Raw genomic sequence first — 18,951 nt, forward strand, 5'->3', positions numbered from 1 at the left:
GCCACACATCAATGGAGCTGCTTCACTGAGATGAAGGGCGGAGTCTCCGTGGACGATGATGTTTGCTGATGATATAGTGATTTGTGATGTGAGACGCAGAGGTGGAGAAGATGGAGGGAAGAGGGATGGTGTGAGAACTAGAGGGGAGGAGTCAAGCTTCCAGCAATGGAGGAGGTGAGGAAGAGAGTGCAGCCAGGGTGGAGACGACGAGCGCAGAAGCAAGAGTGAAAGAGAAGTTTGACAGTCGAGGTCTGGAGTGGAAGACCACCGATGAGGTTCATGATGAAAGTATGAGAAGAGGATGATCTAGACAGGTGAAGGTGGAGGTGGGCTGTGGTTGAAAAATGCATTATTTTAATTGAATGACTATCCTGGGCCATTTAATATTTGAGTCATTAACATAATAATAATAATAACAACAACAATACAATATATATAATATAATAAACAATAATAATAATAATGTTGTTTGTTTTCTTGAAAACTTGATGCAACTCAGTTGGAAATAAGAATATTTTGTGCCAGAAACTATCTGCTACATATAGTATTCATGTTTTTGTATTCATTTAAACATAAATGCAACGTTTGGAACACTTTTTCTTTTCACCACTCTTTATTTTGTTACTGTATTTATATTTTGAATAATGAACTTTAAATGCTATTTAACCAGATGGAAGATCATTAGTCACATTGATATGTGTGGATGAATCTGTAAATAAATAACTTGAAACGTTTTTTTTTTAATTGTGTAGTGTGCATAAACTGTCTAAAGTGTTTAATGAATAAATGTGTGGATTAAAACATGAACAGGAGGCAATAAATGTGGATATAATCGGTTCATAAAGATGTGGATATTTCTAAATACATATATTCATATGTTTTATAAACAACATAGTTTATTGAAATAAATACAACAACAATGCTACAATCTACAAAAAACACATGCATATTAATATGATTACATTGATTTTTCTTTCTAACTATTCCCATCTTTCAGGTATTGGGAGGTTCTGGTGCACCTGTTTCCCCTTACTTGGACCAGAGCCGCCCACTGACCACTTCCAGCAGAGGCCCAGGTCGACCCGCCCTCAGCGTCCGCCCGGAAGCGACCCACAGGCGGCCGCAGCAGCAGGAGGAGGTGCTGCCGTAAACCCAGTCAGAGAGTCGTAAACCAGGTGTTTGTTGGTGAGGGGAGGGGTGAGGTGGGGGAGGGAGGGGTGAGGAGAGGGAGGCGACTGTCGGTGCTGGTCCAGACTCGGCGAGGATCATGGCGGATGGCCCCAGGTGTAAGCGCAGAAAACAGGCGAACCCGAAGAGGAGCAGCGGTAAGTCCAACTCCGCCGTGACCGGCCGGGAGCCACCGAGGGCGGCCGCGGACGCGCTTCCCTCTCGCTGAACTCTTGCCGGGAGTTTGCTGGAGCTCACTTGCTGCACTCTGGCGACTGAGTAGCGGCGCTGGAGGACCGTTATACCTGGCTGCCTGCTCTCCCCGCCTATGGGGCCGCCTGCCTCCCAGGACCGTTATCCGGCAGCCAGAATAACCACGGAGCTGGCGACTCCTCCACACCTCCTCCTTTTCACTCGCTTCTCCTCTTTCGGAGACTTTTCAACACTTTTCCGGCGCTAGCTCTCTCAGCGACAGGTTTCTCTCCACAACGTGGCCGAGAGGCAGCTTGTTGTCGGACGCGGTTTTCGGGCGAGGTTTGCTGGTCGAGACCGACGCTTTTTCACTCTTTTCTTCACCCCGAACACTCGGATCGGGCTGTGTTTGTCTCGTTATCCTCACTTTGGCTGTGTTGGTGCGGGAGCGGGGCGGTTTGTGCGCGGTGACGGTAAAACCGGGAGGTTTCTGGACGAGGTCCGGTTCTTGAGGTGGCTGTTTATTTTGTCGCCACTCTGCTGCTGCACATGTTCGACCGAGAAAAACTACTTTGTCATGTTCTCAAACTTCATGGCGTCGCTTTAGAAGTCCACTCCCTCTTTTCCACTTTGTCCATCGCAGTTATTGCATTATTATAGCGGCGTATTATGACGTCACTGTAACCGTTATTCACTCTATTATAACCTCATTGGTAAAGGCGACAGCTGTGTGATAATAAACGCTGTTTTTTTGGGGGGGTGGGGGGCGGGAAACACAGTCGGTGTTTATGTTGCTGTGAATTTTAATATCGCAGTGAAAGGTGAATTTGTGATGTGGTCGCGTTCAGGTGGCTCGCCTCCTGATTGGTGGGTTTCCCACCTGCTCTCTCCTCCTGTTCAACCCACCAGCCAATAAAAGCGCCATAAATATATTTATATATTTGGTTTTGAGGCTGCGAGCACCTTTTATATCCGCGCTGCTGACGACACCGCGTCCGTACAGGAGCCGCCGCCACCACCACCACCACCATCATCATCATCATCATCGCCACCGTCATGTTTACCTGAAGGCGTATAACGGGCTTGACTGACGGACACAACACCTGCGGCTCTCGGTACCGGATCCGGACTCCGCTCGATTGTTCTCCCGGAGCTGCTCGACATGTCAACTTGTGCAGGTAGTCGTCGTTTATTGTGTAGTTTTGCGCCGCGTTTCGGTCCTTCTCGCGGGATTTATCTCGTCAACGCGCTGTTTCTGACCCACTTTTATGGCTCGGTTTCGGAACCATCTGTGATCGGTGGTCGCCGCTGCTGCGTGTGTGTGTGAGAGAGTGTGTGTGGTTGCGATAATAGCAGCCGTCTGGTTTCCATCTATTGTGCTGCGGTGGTTCGTTACACAATATCCTGCTGGTGTGGACGGTGATGATGATGATGATGATGGTGATGATGATGGCGGTCAGTCCCGCTACTGCAGTGAGGCGGGGTCGGTGCTTTTCCTCCTGGAGCCGACACGGCCAGGTACGCAAGGTGATGCAACACCTATCAAGGTGTATCGGTCCGGGCAGCGCGCGTGCCGGGATGAAGGAGCCCGTTATTCGCCGCACATTCACGCTCGCTCAGCTGGAAAGCGCTTTTTGTGTTGGTGGTTGTTGGGACTGTTTTATCAGACGCTGCTCGAACTCCGGGCGTCACGGGTGACGTGTGATCTACTGAAACGCTGGATCAGTCGGAGTGAATCATCCTCTCAGCGTTTGGCGTTCATTCGTTCATTCATTTAAAGAAGTATATAGCAACATCTAGATTAAATAAACGGATAAAAGGATCAATGTAGCTGAAGTTTAGAATCACACAGACACAACTTTAACACGATTGAAATGATAACATTTGCATAAATACACGCTGAAATATGTGATTAAACAAACACGGCTGTTTATAAATCAATAATGCGAATAGATTTTTCTATACCTGTAAATTTAGGTGCACAAAAAGGTATAACAGCTATAATAACATTTGTGGATCAATAAACACAAGGATGGATAGTCTGGATAGAATGAAAACCACATGAATGGGTGAACGAATCAGTGTATGATTAATAACTGAAAATGAGCTAATGAGAAGGATTTATTTATTTTATTTGGATGAATATGTGGTTGAATCTCTGAGTAAGTGAATTAATAAATAGGTGAACTTGACTGGAGTAAATAGAAGGATAGATGGGTGAATAAATGTGGAGTATTTATGTACATAAAAAGAGGATAAATAAGTGGGTTATACATTTATATAACTTTATGTAGATACTTCTATGGACACATAAATAGGAGGCTAACAAATGAATTTTTATGAATTAATCTCAGACAAAAGCAGATCAATCGCGTACTTCCTTTCATAGTTTTTCACCAGGCGCGCCACATGATACAATGTCAAAACCAAAACATCCATTATGTTGGGGACTAAATGAGTTGATGGATGGAGAACTGAAGTTTCAGAAACTATAGGCCTAAACTATATTAATTGTAATACCACAAACCCTGATTCTACAGATAACTACATCAATAAGTGGATGAATATGTGGATAAAAATATTGGTGTTTCCTTCATGACGATGTGGATCAGTCAATGGATGGACATGTAAATGAAGTGATGGATGAATAGTTGGATGAATATGTGGCTTTATCTGTGGATAAGTAGTTTGATGGATGAATAAGCCTGTGGACTGGTAAATGGATGACAAACAGGAGAAGTTATTCATGAATTTGTTTGGTGGATGGATAAATGTTTTTGCCCAGTCATCTTTGATATTAGGTCAAAGGTCATACAGGAGAACAGAAGTCATTGAAGGACTTTAAGAATTCTGGTGGCTCCGTCATCCGCGAGACAGATGTGTGCCAAGACGAACTCGTCCCACTTTTTGGGGGGTTGAGAGAGATTCAGAGCGCTTTGAATTCTCCTCATATTTAATGCAAGTGCTGATCAGGCGGCGAAGCATCCGCGTGCATCCAGGGAAACTTCAGAGCGGTGATAAATAACGCTAAAGAGTGGGAGCGCTGTGGGGGGCGTCACAACAACATCCACTTTGATAGGACTTTACAGAAGAGACGAGAGGAGCTTCCTGGTTGGTCTGCCTCATGAAGCCTGACAGTTGCAGACATGTCGGCTGCAGAACTAGGCCAAGTCTGTCTGGAACATCCCACCTCCAGCACTTCACTGCTGCAAATGATGCTGTTACTGGTCTGTTTTAAATCCAGCTCTATATGATGGTGATGTGATGCGTTCAAAGCCTGGTGTCGATAACCTCCACGTTGTGCTTGTAAAGTGAAGGGGAAAATGCAGAGTAACTTCTGTGAAAAGACCAGAGTGTGTTTCTGATTTTGCAGTGAATTTTCTGAAAATGAACAGCCCAGTATTGTGACCTCAGGTGACCCCAAAGGTTAGAGAAACCATCCAGTCTTTCAGCTAAATATCTGCATGTACAGAATCATTTATGATCAGCAGAAGTAGAGTCGATGTTCTTCTCCTGAGCTGAGTACGATGACAGAGTGATTTGGTCATCTAAGTCTCACATGCTGTGTGTTTACAGTCTCGACCTTTGACCTCTTGGAAGCCTTCACGCGTCGTCTTGAATTGAGGCAGGAAAGTAGGTCATCGTGTCTTGATTTAAAGATAAAGGAGCCACCTGATGCGGTGGTGCGCTGCCCTGACGGTCATGTGACTCTCCCCAGGCGACGTTGGTTCGGACGGGAAGAGTCCAAACCATCTTGCAGAATGCACAGACCTGTTGCCCTGGCAATGACCATTTACGCAAAGTTCATGGCTCAGAATCGCTCAATAGAGTTTGTAAAGGGACAAACACACACTATTTTTACCGTGTTCTAAATCTGTTTAAGTTTTTTTTTAACCTTGTCTTTTTTATTTTCCTTACATTCTGTTTTTATTTTCATTTAATCCAGACAGTGAATTTGCTATTTAACTAACATACTGTGAACCCCTTTTTCTTTTAGATTTTACATATATTTTTAAAGATATTTATTTAATTTTGTCCTGCAATGTTCCTAATAGCATTTGATGCAAGTGAGAAAACACTTTGGTGCGACTCTGACTGACCAGGTGATTTTACAGTTTTCATAAAGAGTGTTTTCTAACAGCTTGCGACTTAGGTTGAGCTTGAATGTGGCATTTGGTTTTGCAGGTCACGTGTGCGTCAGCCCTCAGAAGGTTGTTGGTTCAGTAGCCGTTAATTGATCCACAACGCTCACTCATTCATGCTACTTTCCCTTTGTGCCGTGCAGCCCGGAGCTGTGTGTGTGTGTGTGTTTCCAGCCCACAAATGGGCTCTTGGAATGACAAAGCACTCCAGGATGTCTTCAGCACTTTGGTATTAGCTCCGCCCATGGGGGGGGCGGGGCGTCCCAGCTACTGATGCTGCCGTGACTAATGTAGCCGTGTGTGTGTGTGAGTGAGAGTGGCTGCGCATTAGCATCAAGGTGGGAAACAGCGACTTTCCTCCGAGCTTTGCATGACAACAATGGAAGGTTGGATTTACATGAACCCTGCAGGTGGTGACGTGTGGGTCATGTGACAGGAGCTCGGCAGGTGGCGATGTCATGTGACGTCAGCTGAGGTGGCCGCGGAGCATCGACGCCGGCTCGAGCTGATACACAAGTGGATGTTGCTCTTTGTTATTGTGTCCATTGAGGGTGATTGTGTCACAGTGTTTCGGCATGAGTGAAGTACACACTCAGATAAGATACCTTGAGAAATTAATCAATATTTGGAAGCACTTTTTTGTCAGTTTAGTTTTTTGTTTTCTTTCCTTTAACTTTCAATTATTTAACTCACTTTGTATATATTTTTTCCTCCCTCTTACTTTATTCTTTTGTTTCTGTTTACATTTTTCCTCAACCCTTTTCCTTCATTTATTTCTCTTTAATTTTCCCCATGGATTTTCAACCTCTTCACTTTGTCATGTTAAACGTTCAAACACGCGATGAGTTTTTGTGAATCTTTAGCGCGTCGCTAACGTCAGACTATTGTTTCAGTCTGACTTCTCGCTGAATGTGGTTCGTCAGCAGCGGGAAGACAAAGAGGACAGAACCTCACAGATGCAGGCTCCCCCACAGGGGTCAGAGGTCAATCAGCATCCCCCACTGAGTCCTCACGAGCCACATGTGCTCCGCATCTTGCAGGGACTGAAAGTTTGTTTTCCACTTGGTTCGTTTGTCTGTCTGTCTCCAAAATAACTTGAAAAGTCAGGGACGGATTTGGAGGAAATTTCCAGGAAATGTGTGAAATGGGACAAGAAACAAACAACTCCATTTTGGGAGCAGTCCAGGTCATTTTTTCACCATGAGGTCAGGCGTTCAATATAGACGATATATGCGCACTTTCTAGGCCTGAGTTTGATTCCTAGTCAGAGAGTTCTGTTTCTTTGAAGGTTTCTTTATTGGCGGAGGTTTGCACTGTCTCAGTGCTTTTCTAGTGCATACAGTTGAGCAGCATTATTGCACTTTCATTTGCTCATGACTGTCCAGTCGACAGTACTGAAAATTGTTGAGTCATGTTTGCGTCGTCTCTTGTCAGGTCATCAAAAAGTGCTTCAGAGAGACTAGCATGTCAAGATTAGCATGTCAGGGTGCATCTTTGACTGTTGCTAGCATTTTAGCTTTTTCAGTGTGACTGTCTTGTGTTAGCTTGTAGCCTTTAATGTCTCTTCAGTTATATTAGCACATGGTAAGTCACATTTATGTCAGACTAGCAGTTCAGCTCAAGTTACTTTACTTTTGCTCTCACGGCTAAACGGCTCAGTTTACAGTAGAAACTGAAAATAAAGTCCTCGGAGGTGTTTTCAAGCGCTAGAGAAGCGTCTTTGTGCGTTGTTTATATGCATATTTTCATCAGCTGAGTAATTACAAAACGCCCAGCCAACGTGAACACTTTGCTCGATCACTTCCGCCTCGCCCGACAGAAGTGAAAGTCACCTGCAGCTCCAGCGGCGTGTGAAGTCTCACAGGAAATACAAAACCATCATTCCTCACTCAAACTGCCTTCTGTCACTGAGCTGTAACCAGCGTTCGCTCCGACGCTGCAGATCTAAGTCTCGGCTTTCAGACCAAACAGGGACTTATTTTAGCGATTTGACCTGCTTCCTCGTGCACCTGAGCAGCGGCCTCCATGACATCACCCTCCAGGAGCTGCTGGTGGGCCGGTGCCTCCATTAGCGCTCCTCCACAGGGACGGGGAAGCCTCTGCAGCGCTGCTCTCACACACTCACAAGGGCCACTTTAACAGCCACATCACATTCCCCCGGGCGTCGCGCACACACACACACATCACGCTCTCTCTAGAGGGCCCTATTAGCAGACATCAATTCAATTGTGTCCTCTCCAGCTCACGGTCCAACTTTGGAAAGGAGCGAACGCCGTGCGAGTTCGGACGATCTCTGTCTCCTGACGGTCTATCTCGCCGCTGTAATCCTACACATCACTACTCTTCGTCCACGCAGCCCCTCTGCTACACAACATAAGCAAACATCATTGTAGCTGTGCTCCATTTGTCATGTCTGCCTCCTGAACAAAGGCTTGCCAGGTGATAATATATTTACTAATATCATCCCAGAATTGTGATCATGTACGTTTTGAAAAAGTCTTGCTCGAGCGCTAGCAACTAGCATAATGGAAGTTTTCCGTAGTATATGACAGGATTGTTAGATCTGGATTGGAAAGTGTTGTGGAATTTGTTTTCTAGCAAATATTTTGTTGTGTGTGAGGTTTGTGTTGCCTTTCCTGTCTTCTAAGGCGAATCCAAGTTCCTCGTATGAGCCTTCAGGTGATGTTACATTCTATAATAAAAGTTTGATTATATTCTGAAGGAATAAAAGATTAATTATGTGTTTTAAAATAGCTATTGGAGCAGATTTAACAGAGTTATCGAGGCTGAAGCTCGAGCTGCCGCCTGTTTTCTCTTGCATTGCAATGGTTTTGATGTTGTTTTTTTGTAACTGAAAGGAAACACCTTCAATGTTTTGATCTTGTTTTATTGAAAAAGAATATTTGCTAACTCAGTAGTTCTTGATTTTACAATTAAGTAAAGTCAGTAGACATTAAGTGAAACACCCACAAGTTTTTGGCTTGTGTAGATGCTGCAGGTTTGTGGCTATTTAGATGTTAAAATATGAATTTAAAAGGAAAACGTTATCGTCAATCAGTGCGCCCCACATTCTCTTTATTTCATTCTGACTTGACTAGTTTAGCGCGCAAAGCTCACATAAAATACACACCTGATGAGACGCCTATCAATCTGGACCAAAAGATACACAACATACATATCCAGACGGGCAAACACATTTCTACACAAGCAGCAAAGCACATGTACACAAAACTGTTGTGCACTTACACACAAATATATGAGTTTCATCTGCAAGTGTCCACACAGTCAGGCACGTTGAGCCAACACATGCAATGACATCGTAAATATCTGCGTCATAAATCACCACGCTGTTGCTCTTAAATATAACTTTAATATCTCAGTCACGTCTCACAGGAAGCCAGGGAGCAGCTATATTCGTCTGCTGCTCACAGCAGCTACAGTATTAGCCAACCTGTCAACAAACACAGTGAGCAGAGCGCACACACACACACACTCACATGCACAGCGCCGACTGCTGCTGACTTATGTAATTCTGTGTGATGTAACTTTAATGAGCTAGTGGGACTCCAAACCAGAAAAAAAGCCTCGGTGGAGATGAACTACTTTGTCTTGTGCCAGAGAGGCAGACGGCTGCGGGACAGAATATCCATCGCCGAGTGTGTCGGCCGCGTCACGCTAGAATATAACTAGCCAAAACATCGCAGTGACTCTGCTGCAGCGTGTGTGAGGAAGGAGGTTAAACCTGGGCGGCAGTCTGAGAGAGTCAGGTCCGCTTGGTTTGTGGTCTGGGACTCACTTCCTGTCTTGTTTGGGCCAAAAACTGACGTCAACATCTAGATATGCTACGTGGAGGTCATTCATGTATCGCTGTTCTCTGCACCATAGGGCCCTCTGGTGGACACCCGCACAAAAGAGAGATTATTCATAACAAAGTTCAGCTAGTTCATGACTTCCTGTTCAAGTTTTCTCGATATATAGTTCCAGTAAAAAGAGGCAGTGGTAGTGATAGGTTCAAGAAGACTGGCAGCAGAATGTTCCAAACGAAAGGATCGCTGCTCGCGCTCATCGCTCGGTGAGCTAAAACGGTGGCGAGGATCTCATCGCGTATTCCACTCCCACCTGTCCTGCTGCTGCGCCTCAACCTCGGGCCTCTCTGGGGGGTGTTTAGAGGGCTCAGCTCCTCCTCGCCCACCTGTCCGCCTCATAATTCACGTCTCCTGAGAGGCCGGCTGTGGCCCCGCTCCCGCTTTTAAAGCCTCCCTCCTTCAGTGAAGTCAAATGGATTTGTGTTCATTTATTCATGTTATTGTGGACTAGTATGAGGTTATTCAAATACCTGGAGTCGGAGTAGTAGAGGCTAATATATTGCTGTTGGAGAGGCATTCAAAGAGGAGGAGGGGTGGTAGGACTGAATAGTAACCATGGGAACAAAGCACTAGCACCTTGGTCGAGCTGACATCACTTCCTGTTCTTGTGTTTCTGAACAAGCATGTTTTTAAAAAGTATTCATAATCGTTCTAGAATCAGAAGTGTGTTTTATTGTGTGTAGTGTCTGTAGAGGAAGTTAAACCTGGTCAACAGTGAGATAGCCACACTCCCTTTGGGTGCTTGAGTCATGTTCCAGTTCCAGTCGTGTTCGCACAAGTACACAATCCAAGATGGCTTCCCGGGAACAGGAAGTAGAAATGGAATATTATGGATGAAGTAGTAGTACTGGGAAGGATTTAAAGAAGTAAAGCTAGTTATGGTACTCTTTATGATATTTGAAATATAAATAAAAGGAGGATAGTAAGAGGAGTACAGTTGGTAGTTGCATATTGTTTAATTGTAAAGTAGGACCTAATAGTGATAGTTGTTGCAAATCATTTAAAACCAATAGCAATGCGAGTGATATATTCGTCAAGACAGGCTCTGGAGCTGCTGTTGTGGGGTAAAACGAAGGCCGACATGGTAGTGGTCATAATGTTTCAGCTCATCGATCGAGCCTCTTCCACACGTGATCCTGCCGACAGCCCGACGTGTCCCAATTTTAAGTGCGAGCGGCCGCCAGAGTGGCCGGAGGCTCTGTGTCGAGGCTGCAGGCGGCGGGTTTGGGCCGATTCCTGGCCGATATTCTCTGAGCTGCGAGCCTCTGTTCTCCGGAGGCGGGAGGACGAGTGGAGGAGGGTGAGATATGCTAATTCCACCGCCAGCTAAAGAGCGCCAGAGGAGTTTCCCACCGGGTGTGTGTGAGTGAAAGACTTCACACACACACGCACAGAAGATTTAGTGAATAGCTTCCTTTCTTGTGACACACACTTGCCTGCGGTGGCTCACAGTGTCACACACTGACACACAAATATTCCAGAATCTTCACTTAGCTCTCAGGTGGACATTAGCTCGAGTCTCGGCGGGACGTCGGATGAATATTCACAGGCTCGCCAACATGAGGGGGGGACCTCTGCCTTTTAATATCGCAGTCGAAAGATGGATGCCTTTAAGTTCTTATTGCTGAGTCATCCTGAGTCGGCTAACACAGCGTTCACTATTTAGTTAGCTCGAATAACGCAGCAAATAAAGACTTTATTCCACTGAATTGACGCTCTATCTGCTGCAAGAACTGAAAGTCTTGCACTGGTTTAAAGTGGAATTAGGTCATGATGGCGGAGCTCGGCCCAGACATCTGCGGGCCCCGGGCATGCAACGGCTGGGGGACAGAGCCAGATGCCAAATGGATTTATTACCCTCTTTTTTTAAATGTAATGTTGATTAGCTTCACACATTTAATCAGTTTTAGTCCTTGTAAATGTTTAGACTTATTAAAATTCCTCTGTATTACTTTATTAAATTTAAAGATTCTATAGGTAAATCATAATAAATGAATAATATTTTTAGGTGGCAACAAAACATGTAAATATGATTTTAAAAAGTAACTTTATTGCACGTTTTTTTGTTCAATATTTTTATTTATTTATTTTGAGAGAGAAAATGAGGATCACTCATTAAAACTATAAAATCAGAAAAGAAAAAGGAAGATGTATATAAACAAATACAAAATAATAATATTAACCAATGTGTTTTATTTACAATTTCTTTTTAAATTTTACTTTGGTTTCAGCCGCATCAATACAGGCAAAGGGCCACATGGGGCCCCCAGGCCGCAGTTTACCCACCTCTGTCTTGACTCTAACTCAGTTGTGTGATGAAGAGAAGCAGGTTCCTTAAACTCATGTAGCTGAGGTGCTACTATCCTAATGCATGTTAGCAATGAAGACTTCATCCAGGACTTGAAATGGTCCAAGATAAGGTTCTGCACAGGTCTGTGGGCTCCATCGGTTCTGACCCAACACTCTGGCTGTCAGCTAACTTTAGTCTGGTTCATCCATCTCCGAATCATTCTGCAGGTTTGCGATGTTTCCTCTCTGAGTTTCCCACCACTTCACCACACAGCTTAAGTGGGCCACTCCAGGATTAAACCTTTTGTCTGTAATCCTCAAACACAGCGGCTCCCCCTCAACACACCTGAGCTGAGAAACAAAGCTTTTTTTTTCCCCTCACACAACAATCATGTGGAGCTTCATTCATCCGTCCCGTCTCTGCCGGGCCGACCAGCTCTGGCGTGAACACAACACCTGCTTTGCTTTTCCACGAGCTACAGATGCCAACTTGTTAATCTGCTGCATGTGAACGTTGGAGACGAAGATGAAGACGGCGTGCAGCAGGTGGAAGTCAGGATTAAATGTTCGTAGCTCGAGATGAAAGTTACGCAAGAGGCTGTGATGAAAGATTAGATCGACAGAGTTCCACAGAAAGTGCTCCTCAGAGCCAGTGTTGCCTTGTTTTGACGTCCAAAATAATATCTTTGCAACTGCTAGCCATGAAAACCGAGAGGATCAAGTGCGAATTTGTGGAATGCGTTTGTTTTCCGTTGTTACATTTATTCTAAACTTCTGCGCCCTGTTTACGTTCAAGGAAGCCATCTTGGATTGGGTGAGAATTCTCCCAGCGTCAGGTGATGTCATCAGGGGCCGGAGCTGGATATGTCTTTACGACTTTAAAAGCAAAGTATGTTTGTTCTTTCATATTGGTTTTTGTGGTTTTAATGATTTCAGATCAGTCATTATATTTTTATGCATGTTAGCATTGATGTTTTTAGCGGTTAGCATTCACTTCTCTGTTGAATTGCTTTTATTTTTGAAAGTGTTGGGAGATTGTTGCCGATAATATTTCATCTTGCCTGTTTTACCGAAAACAGGAGAAGGGAATGAGCTGTTGCAGGAAGTCTGAAGGTGTTTGGAACTTTTCCTGGCACGTTGGGAGACCCTCCGGTCTTCACATTGTTTGTTAGCATCGCTCAGGTGTTTCCCAGGACGGAACAGATGTTAAACCCTCAGAAGTCATGTTTTACATCACAGTTTTTAAACGTCTTTGTTCGCCCCTGCACGTGTTCTGTCAGGGAGGGAGAACGTGTGTGGAAGGAAAGCTCCCGACTAGTTCAACTATCACATAAGGACAACATCAAATGGTTGGCATGGTTTCTGAATGGTCCGACATCAATCGCTGCCATTGGTTTCTTCATCAGTTTGGAGGTGGAGTTAGCCGCTTTGTTAGCTACTTTGGAGTGACTTTCACGTGACTTCAACTCGAAGCCTTAATAGAGGTGGTCTCACCTTGCTACCACCAAAATACTGACCGTGAAGGTGAGCGAACTGTTTCTGTGAGTGATGGCTGCTCACCCATGAGGGTCCAGGTGGGCGCGGCCCAATCCGGAGGCAGCATTTCTGCGCTTTAATTTGACCTTCTGTCGGCTTTTATAGAGCCTCCAGAGAGAATCCTTAAGTGTGAAGCTAACCTGAGCCTCGTGCTCAAACAGGAAGTTGGTCATCAGCCGTACAAATCTGATCCCACTTCCTTCCTTGCGACGCCTCCAGGGATGGTTCCCGCCGCTGGGATCATGTGACTGTCAAAGCCAGGTTGTTTACACTGTGGCCGAGTGTGTTTTAAGAGGAGCGCTTTCAGTTTCCGCCTCCGCAAAAGGGAAATTTCATGTTGAGAACATCACAGAGAGTTTAATATCCATTAGCGCGATCCTCCACCCGTGATAAACAAATTATATCCTGCAGGCAATTAGGTAATGTAGAGGCAGCCCAATCAATGCCGGCGACTCCGGCTCATTCTTTTTATGGCTACAGAATCGTACCACTGTTGGAAGCTCTGACTTGTGGAGTCGAGAGAAGTGATCTGCTCCACCTTGTGACTCCGGTCAGCAGCCATTTCTACCCTCCGAGTCCCAGATCTGACAGACTCTGTGAACCTGCTCAGATTTGTGTTTTGGTTTGGAGCCGGATGAGCTCAGAATATTTGTCGTAATTGGGGTCGGCTGTCAGCGAGCCGTGAGACGAGCAGGCTAATTCCTGCTACTCCTGATGAGAGCCTGGACTGAGGAGGACACAAACAGCGGCGTGCCACGGAGGACGCCATTAGCATGCGAGGCAGAGCCGGCGGAGGTCACGTGACACCTGCTTCCATGAGGGACGCCCCTCTGAAAGTCACACGGACGTCCGGTGGTTGTTTATCAGCGGCTCGTCGCCGAGGTGCCACATCCCATCACACGTAGGTGGAAGCAGGTTTAACGGCGAGGATGTTAACCTGGCTGCCGCCGCCCCCTCCCCCACTCTGGCAGGGAGGGAAGCGGGGGGGCTGGGCCGCCGTGTGTGAAAGGTTACACAGCGTCGAGCTACATCATGGACTCACAAACCTCAGCTGACCATGCTGCGAGCCAGACTGTGGACCGCAGAGGAGGACGGCCCATCTGGTCAACTGCGCCGCACGTCCTCTTATCTGCGGCGCAGGAACCTGTTTACTGTGCTGGACATGAACAACGCTACCTTGTACACGCTACCATACAAACTATACTTGAGTACAAGATGCTGCGATGACCTTTGTGCTGATCTAGTCCGGATCATTGCATAGAGTACTTAGTGGCCCTGCCAATCAAAATATACATAGTATTTTTTTTGGTAATACTATATACACCTGTTTGTCTTCTCGCTCTTAAGTGATGGGTCCAAATCTTCTTATGGAACTTGGAACATCTGAGGCTGCTGTTGCGTGAGAGAGAAACAGGAAGTCTGCAGAAAATAGCAGTTGCCCCGCCTACTCTGTTGCGATTGGTCAGATGTGGAGTTCACTTTTCTTGTCACCACTGTGCCAATACAGGTGATGTATTTATATATATCTGTGTTTACTGACCTGCTAGCATAGTAGCAATTATTTCACTGTAGTTTTTCGTGTCTTAATTTGATCTTTCAGTCTGTTGACGCACAGACTGAAGGGTCCCATAACATCAAGCATGATTATTGAGAGTTTCTTGTATTAAAAAAAAAGATATTGAACCAAAGATTCTACTGTAGTTCATCGTGTGTTGACCTTTTAAATAGAGGAGACCGGGCAGGTGATGTTGGAGCTGCAGTTACACTTGTGTGAACTGAGCATGCTCAGATCAGCTCCTGAGCTACTGAGTGTTTGAAACTATTTGCAGTGTCGTCTTTAAAAGCAGCTGATTCACATGCAGCTGTTTCCGCTCTGATCCCATGAAAACACGCGAGTGTCGTCTGACATTTTCTCAGGTTAAACACGGCGCCGCAGCTCCACTTCATTTTCATACAGATGGACACAATGGCTCCTGGAAGCGGCCCAGAATAATCACAGCCATTTTCCACTCACACTTTCCACTCGGAGGAGTTCCAGACTGACTGAGGAGGCGAGTCTGAGCCGTAGTGTTGGGCCTGGCTTTGAACGCTCTCATCCAGTTTGAATGATTCATCACGCTTTATTATTGATGGCCGTTTAGATGTTGACATCGAAATACCGTCGCGCTGTAAACCTGGAGTCCCAATTTGGAGGCGAACAGGTAAAGTCGGAGTCGCGTGACAGTTCTGGGTCGAGCTGCCGACGTGGCGGTGACCCAGATCTGCACCCGGCGTGTCTTCCCGGCGCGGCTCTGTCTGTCACATGATCCTTCCAGACGCACGTTTGACTGGATCCGATCGTTCGAAGCTTCCTGCTCCGGATGTGCTGCAGGTTTGACTGATGGCAGATCCAGGCCTCCTCCTCCTCGGCGGCTAATTCTGGCCCACATGCCTGGAGTTCCTCAGTAACACTGAACTGGTTTACTGCGGGTCACACTCGTGCAGTCTATTTCTACTCAGTGTCACGAGTGGACCCTCGCTGGAGGACTCCTGGTGGAGACCTCTGAGATGAAGAAGAGAATTGCTTAGACGGCATCTTTGCTTGGCAACAGACACTCACTCGGACGTCTCTGGCTCGCAGTAATGGCCGGGCTGCTAAATTCAATCACCCCCCCCCGCCCCCTCACCTTGCTCCCCGGTCGATCAGGCTCTTGTGCGGCCCCTGGCATGGAAACCCAAGCCATCACATTGATTTTTTTTCTCCTCTTTGTTCCGCCCGCGTCTTCAGAAGCACGAGTCGACGGCTCATCAGCATGTTGACCACTTTCTCACTCGGCTGTGGCGTGCGCGGGCCGCTACCGCCAGTGCGACCGTGGATTTAGTTCCGCTCGCCTCGTGGGAACGCAGATTATGTAACCATCACAGTCTCTCATCCCTGTGGGTTCCTCTTCTGAGACCTGAAATCCAGGTCAGCTCTCTTTGCTCACACACATGCAGCTCTTCTACCTGTTCTCCATCAAAGCCTCGGGAGCCTGGTACCACTGAACTATCCGATCGATTTTGTGATTATAAATATAAATGTACATTCATTCTGACCACTGTCTGATGATGCATCCAAAAAAAATGAATAAATGTATCCAATAATTAAAGTAGTCTAAAACACTTGGTTTAAATTTAAGATGAGGTAAAAAAAGAAGAAAAATAGAATAATAACAGCGTAAATGATGATATTTGAATATCTACATATTAAAAAAACAGAAGAATTGAACATTGTATGATTTTAAAAAGCATGTCAAAATATATTATAAAAAAAAATCCATAAATAAATATAAAATGGACCCCAAATTTCTGTGTAAAATCTGTATATTTAACACAAAATAAAAAACTAAAAAGCAGAGAAGAAGTATATATATATATATATATATATATATATATATATATATATATATATATATATATATATATATATATATATTTTTTTTTTTTTTTTTCAACGGATTTATTATCTGACATTTCGCAGACATGCTGTTAAAAGGCCTGACGTGGCCCTCGGGCCGCGCCATGTCCACCTCCGCTCCAGTAATCTGAGTAAATTAGCTGCTCTGCTCCTGGATTACAGCGCCTCATGCTCTAATTCATCACGGATGATTTATCATGTGGTGTAGTTGAAAGCTAAGTCCGTCAATATTTAATGTCATCATCATCTACATCTTCCTCTTCTTCATCATCATCATGGTCAAAACCACAAATAAGTTCTGGAACATGCCGCAGCGTGAGACGATGACAGAGCCCTTATCTGACCTTAGAATATTCTGCTTTGTCGTGTGACTTTAACAAAGGTCATGGTAACAAGCATCAGCCAGCCTGAACATTATGACCGCCCACTAACCAGCACGCGCATATGTCGGGAGAGTAGTTTGATGGGACAGGCTTGACAGCGGAAGGAGGAGGGAAGGTCCTGTGACAAACAGGAAGTGACCACTTTAACCTCTACCGATGTCACTTCCTGTACACTGAAAAGCCCTTCCACTTGTCCACCCGAGGTTAAGTGATGATGCTCGTAAATGTAGGTCACCGCTGTGATTGTACTGTATGTGTGGGTGAGGGGTGTGTGTGTGTGTGTGTGACCCAGATGCTATCACAGTCACATATGAGCAGCTGCGAGCGTGAGTGTGTGTGGGACACAGGTAAACATGTCACATGACTTTTATGGTTTCTAGATGGAGGAGGCAGAATCACGATACTTCCAGTCTCCTGCCCCTTTTGGGTCAAAGGTCAGAGTGTAGGGTGTAGCGCAGAGAAGCTTCTGGAACCATGTGAGGAATTTCAGTTGCTGCTATGAGAGTAGGACCCGAGGTATAGTTTGTTATGAAGCTAAAAAGATGATTTTTACTTGATATAGCTGTAATAAAAGTAGAAACAGAAGCTGGCTGCGTATCATTTTGATATTTATGTCACACTGCTTTGACATATGAAGTAAAGTTTTGGTAAATTTGGAGCGTGAGCCGCTATTATTGAGGTGAAACAAATCGAGGATGGCCGACAAGCTAATGGCTAACAGTTAGCATCACTAGCATGTTCTCAGTCCTAAAAATAGAGCTCATAACTTCATGATCGAATTAAAAGTAAATTCAATCTGACCTAAGATGATGTCTGGAATTAGGCTGTAGCCTTTTCGCTAAGCTAATGACAGATTCCCACCTTTTTATTGACTCCTGATCAAGCGAGCGTGAAAGGCTGAGCTCTGGTCGACACACGGCACAGTTCCTGTTTCACTGACGGCGGCGGAGCCAGAGAGAACCAGAGCCTTGTGATGAAGCACCTGGGCTGAACAGGAAGCAGCTGGCGACTTGTGATTGCTCAACTCTGCTAATAGGAGAAGTGCATTCATCACCTTCTCTTGTGGAGGACCTGCGTGTGGTGGACGGAGGAGAGCAGAGCGACCACACCCCAGCGGCCACGCGCGGCTCGCGTCAGCCCTGTGACTCAGCAGCTCCTGACTGGGCTCACGTGCGGCCGTATCCAGCACCGGTCAGCAGCCCATTATTGCCGATCAATGACATCACCGATTGTTTCCCAGCAAAAGGCCCCTCCCTCAGGAAACACATGATGTCCAGGCCTTTCTTAAATCTCATCAATTCCAGGGCGGGTGAAAACATTCACCCACCAAATTATTACCTTTCTTTGTGCCTTCCTTTCTATCAGTTTATCACATCTCTCACTCTGACTGTATTATAGGCTAAAGATAGTTGGTTTAGTGTCACCTGAATCTTCACTACGTACGTTGCATGTATTCAGTGGCGTCCCCCAAGTGGTGCGCTGCAGTTTAGTGTGTGTTTTGAATAAAGCGAAGCAGTCTGAGTGCTGTGACTGTTTCATGACATGAGCGTTAGACACACCGTTTAACTAAAGTTGTGAGGGTTATCGGGGCTGCACCTGCCGCAAGGGAGCGACACCCAGCTGGAAATGTGTGTCTGGCCCTTTAAGATGGTGAACTCTCGCTGCAGCTGCTCACCATGTTAATGTCTGTTCACATGGTGTAGCAGACAGACAGCTTTAGTGATGCGCTGCTCCACACACACACACGCATGCATGAGCACGCGCACGACACAGTGGGGTAATTGTCTGTTAGAGTTTTGGCAGTGGTCCCATGCTGCACAGCTGCACTGGATGTACACACGCGTTCACGCACACACACACACACTCATCATCAAGTCCTCTCACATGTCTGCTGGTCAGGAAACTGAAGAGCAAAAACACTTTGACTTCTATTTTTTGAT

General features: G+C 45.6%; 1 protein-coding gene across 2 annotated transcripts in view; it reads left to right on the forward strand.

The window, feature by feature from the left end:
- The first annotated feature begins 1,201 nt into the window (after positions 1 to 1,201).
- The window catches only part of LOC128769142 (zinc finger E-box-binding homeobox 1-like), a 28,126-nt gene continuing 10,376 nt past the window's right edge, over positions 1,202 to 18,951 (forward strand). Inside the window, exon 1 of one of the 2 annotated variants that reach the window (XM_053882490.1) lies at positions 1,202 to 1,325. In XM_053882490.1, the coding sequence (XP_053738465.1) occupies positions 1,268 to 1,325 (58 nt within the window). In that variant the 5' untranslated portion in view covers positions 1,202 to 1,267. Of the gene's footprint in view, positions 1,326 to 2,148; positions 2,538 to 18,951 lie in introns of those variants that run through there. The other variant, XM_053882492.1, reaches the window with a different exon arrangement.

This window comes from Synchiropus splendidus, chromosome 13 (assembly GCF_027744825.2).
Source record: "Synchiropus splendidus isolate RoL2022-P1 chromosome 13, RoL_Sspl_1.0, whole genome shotgun sequence".
NCBI lineage: Eukaryota > Metazoa > Chordata > Actinopteri > Syngnathiformes > Callionymidae > Synchiropus > Synchiropus splendidus.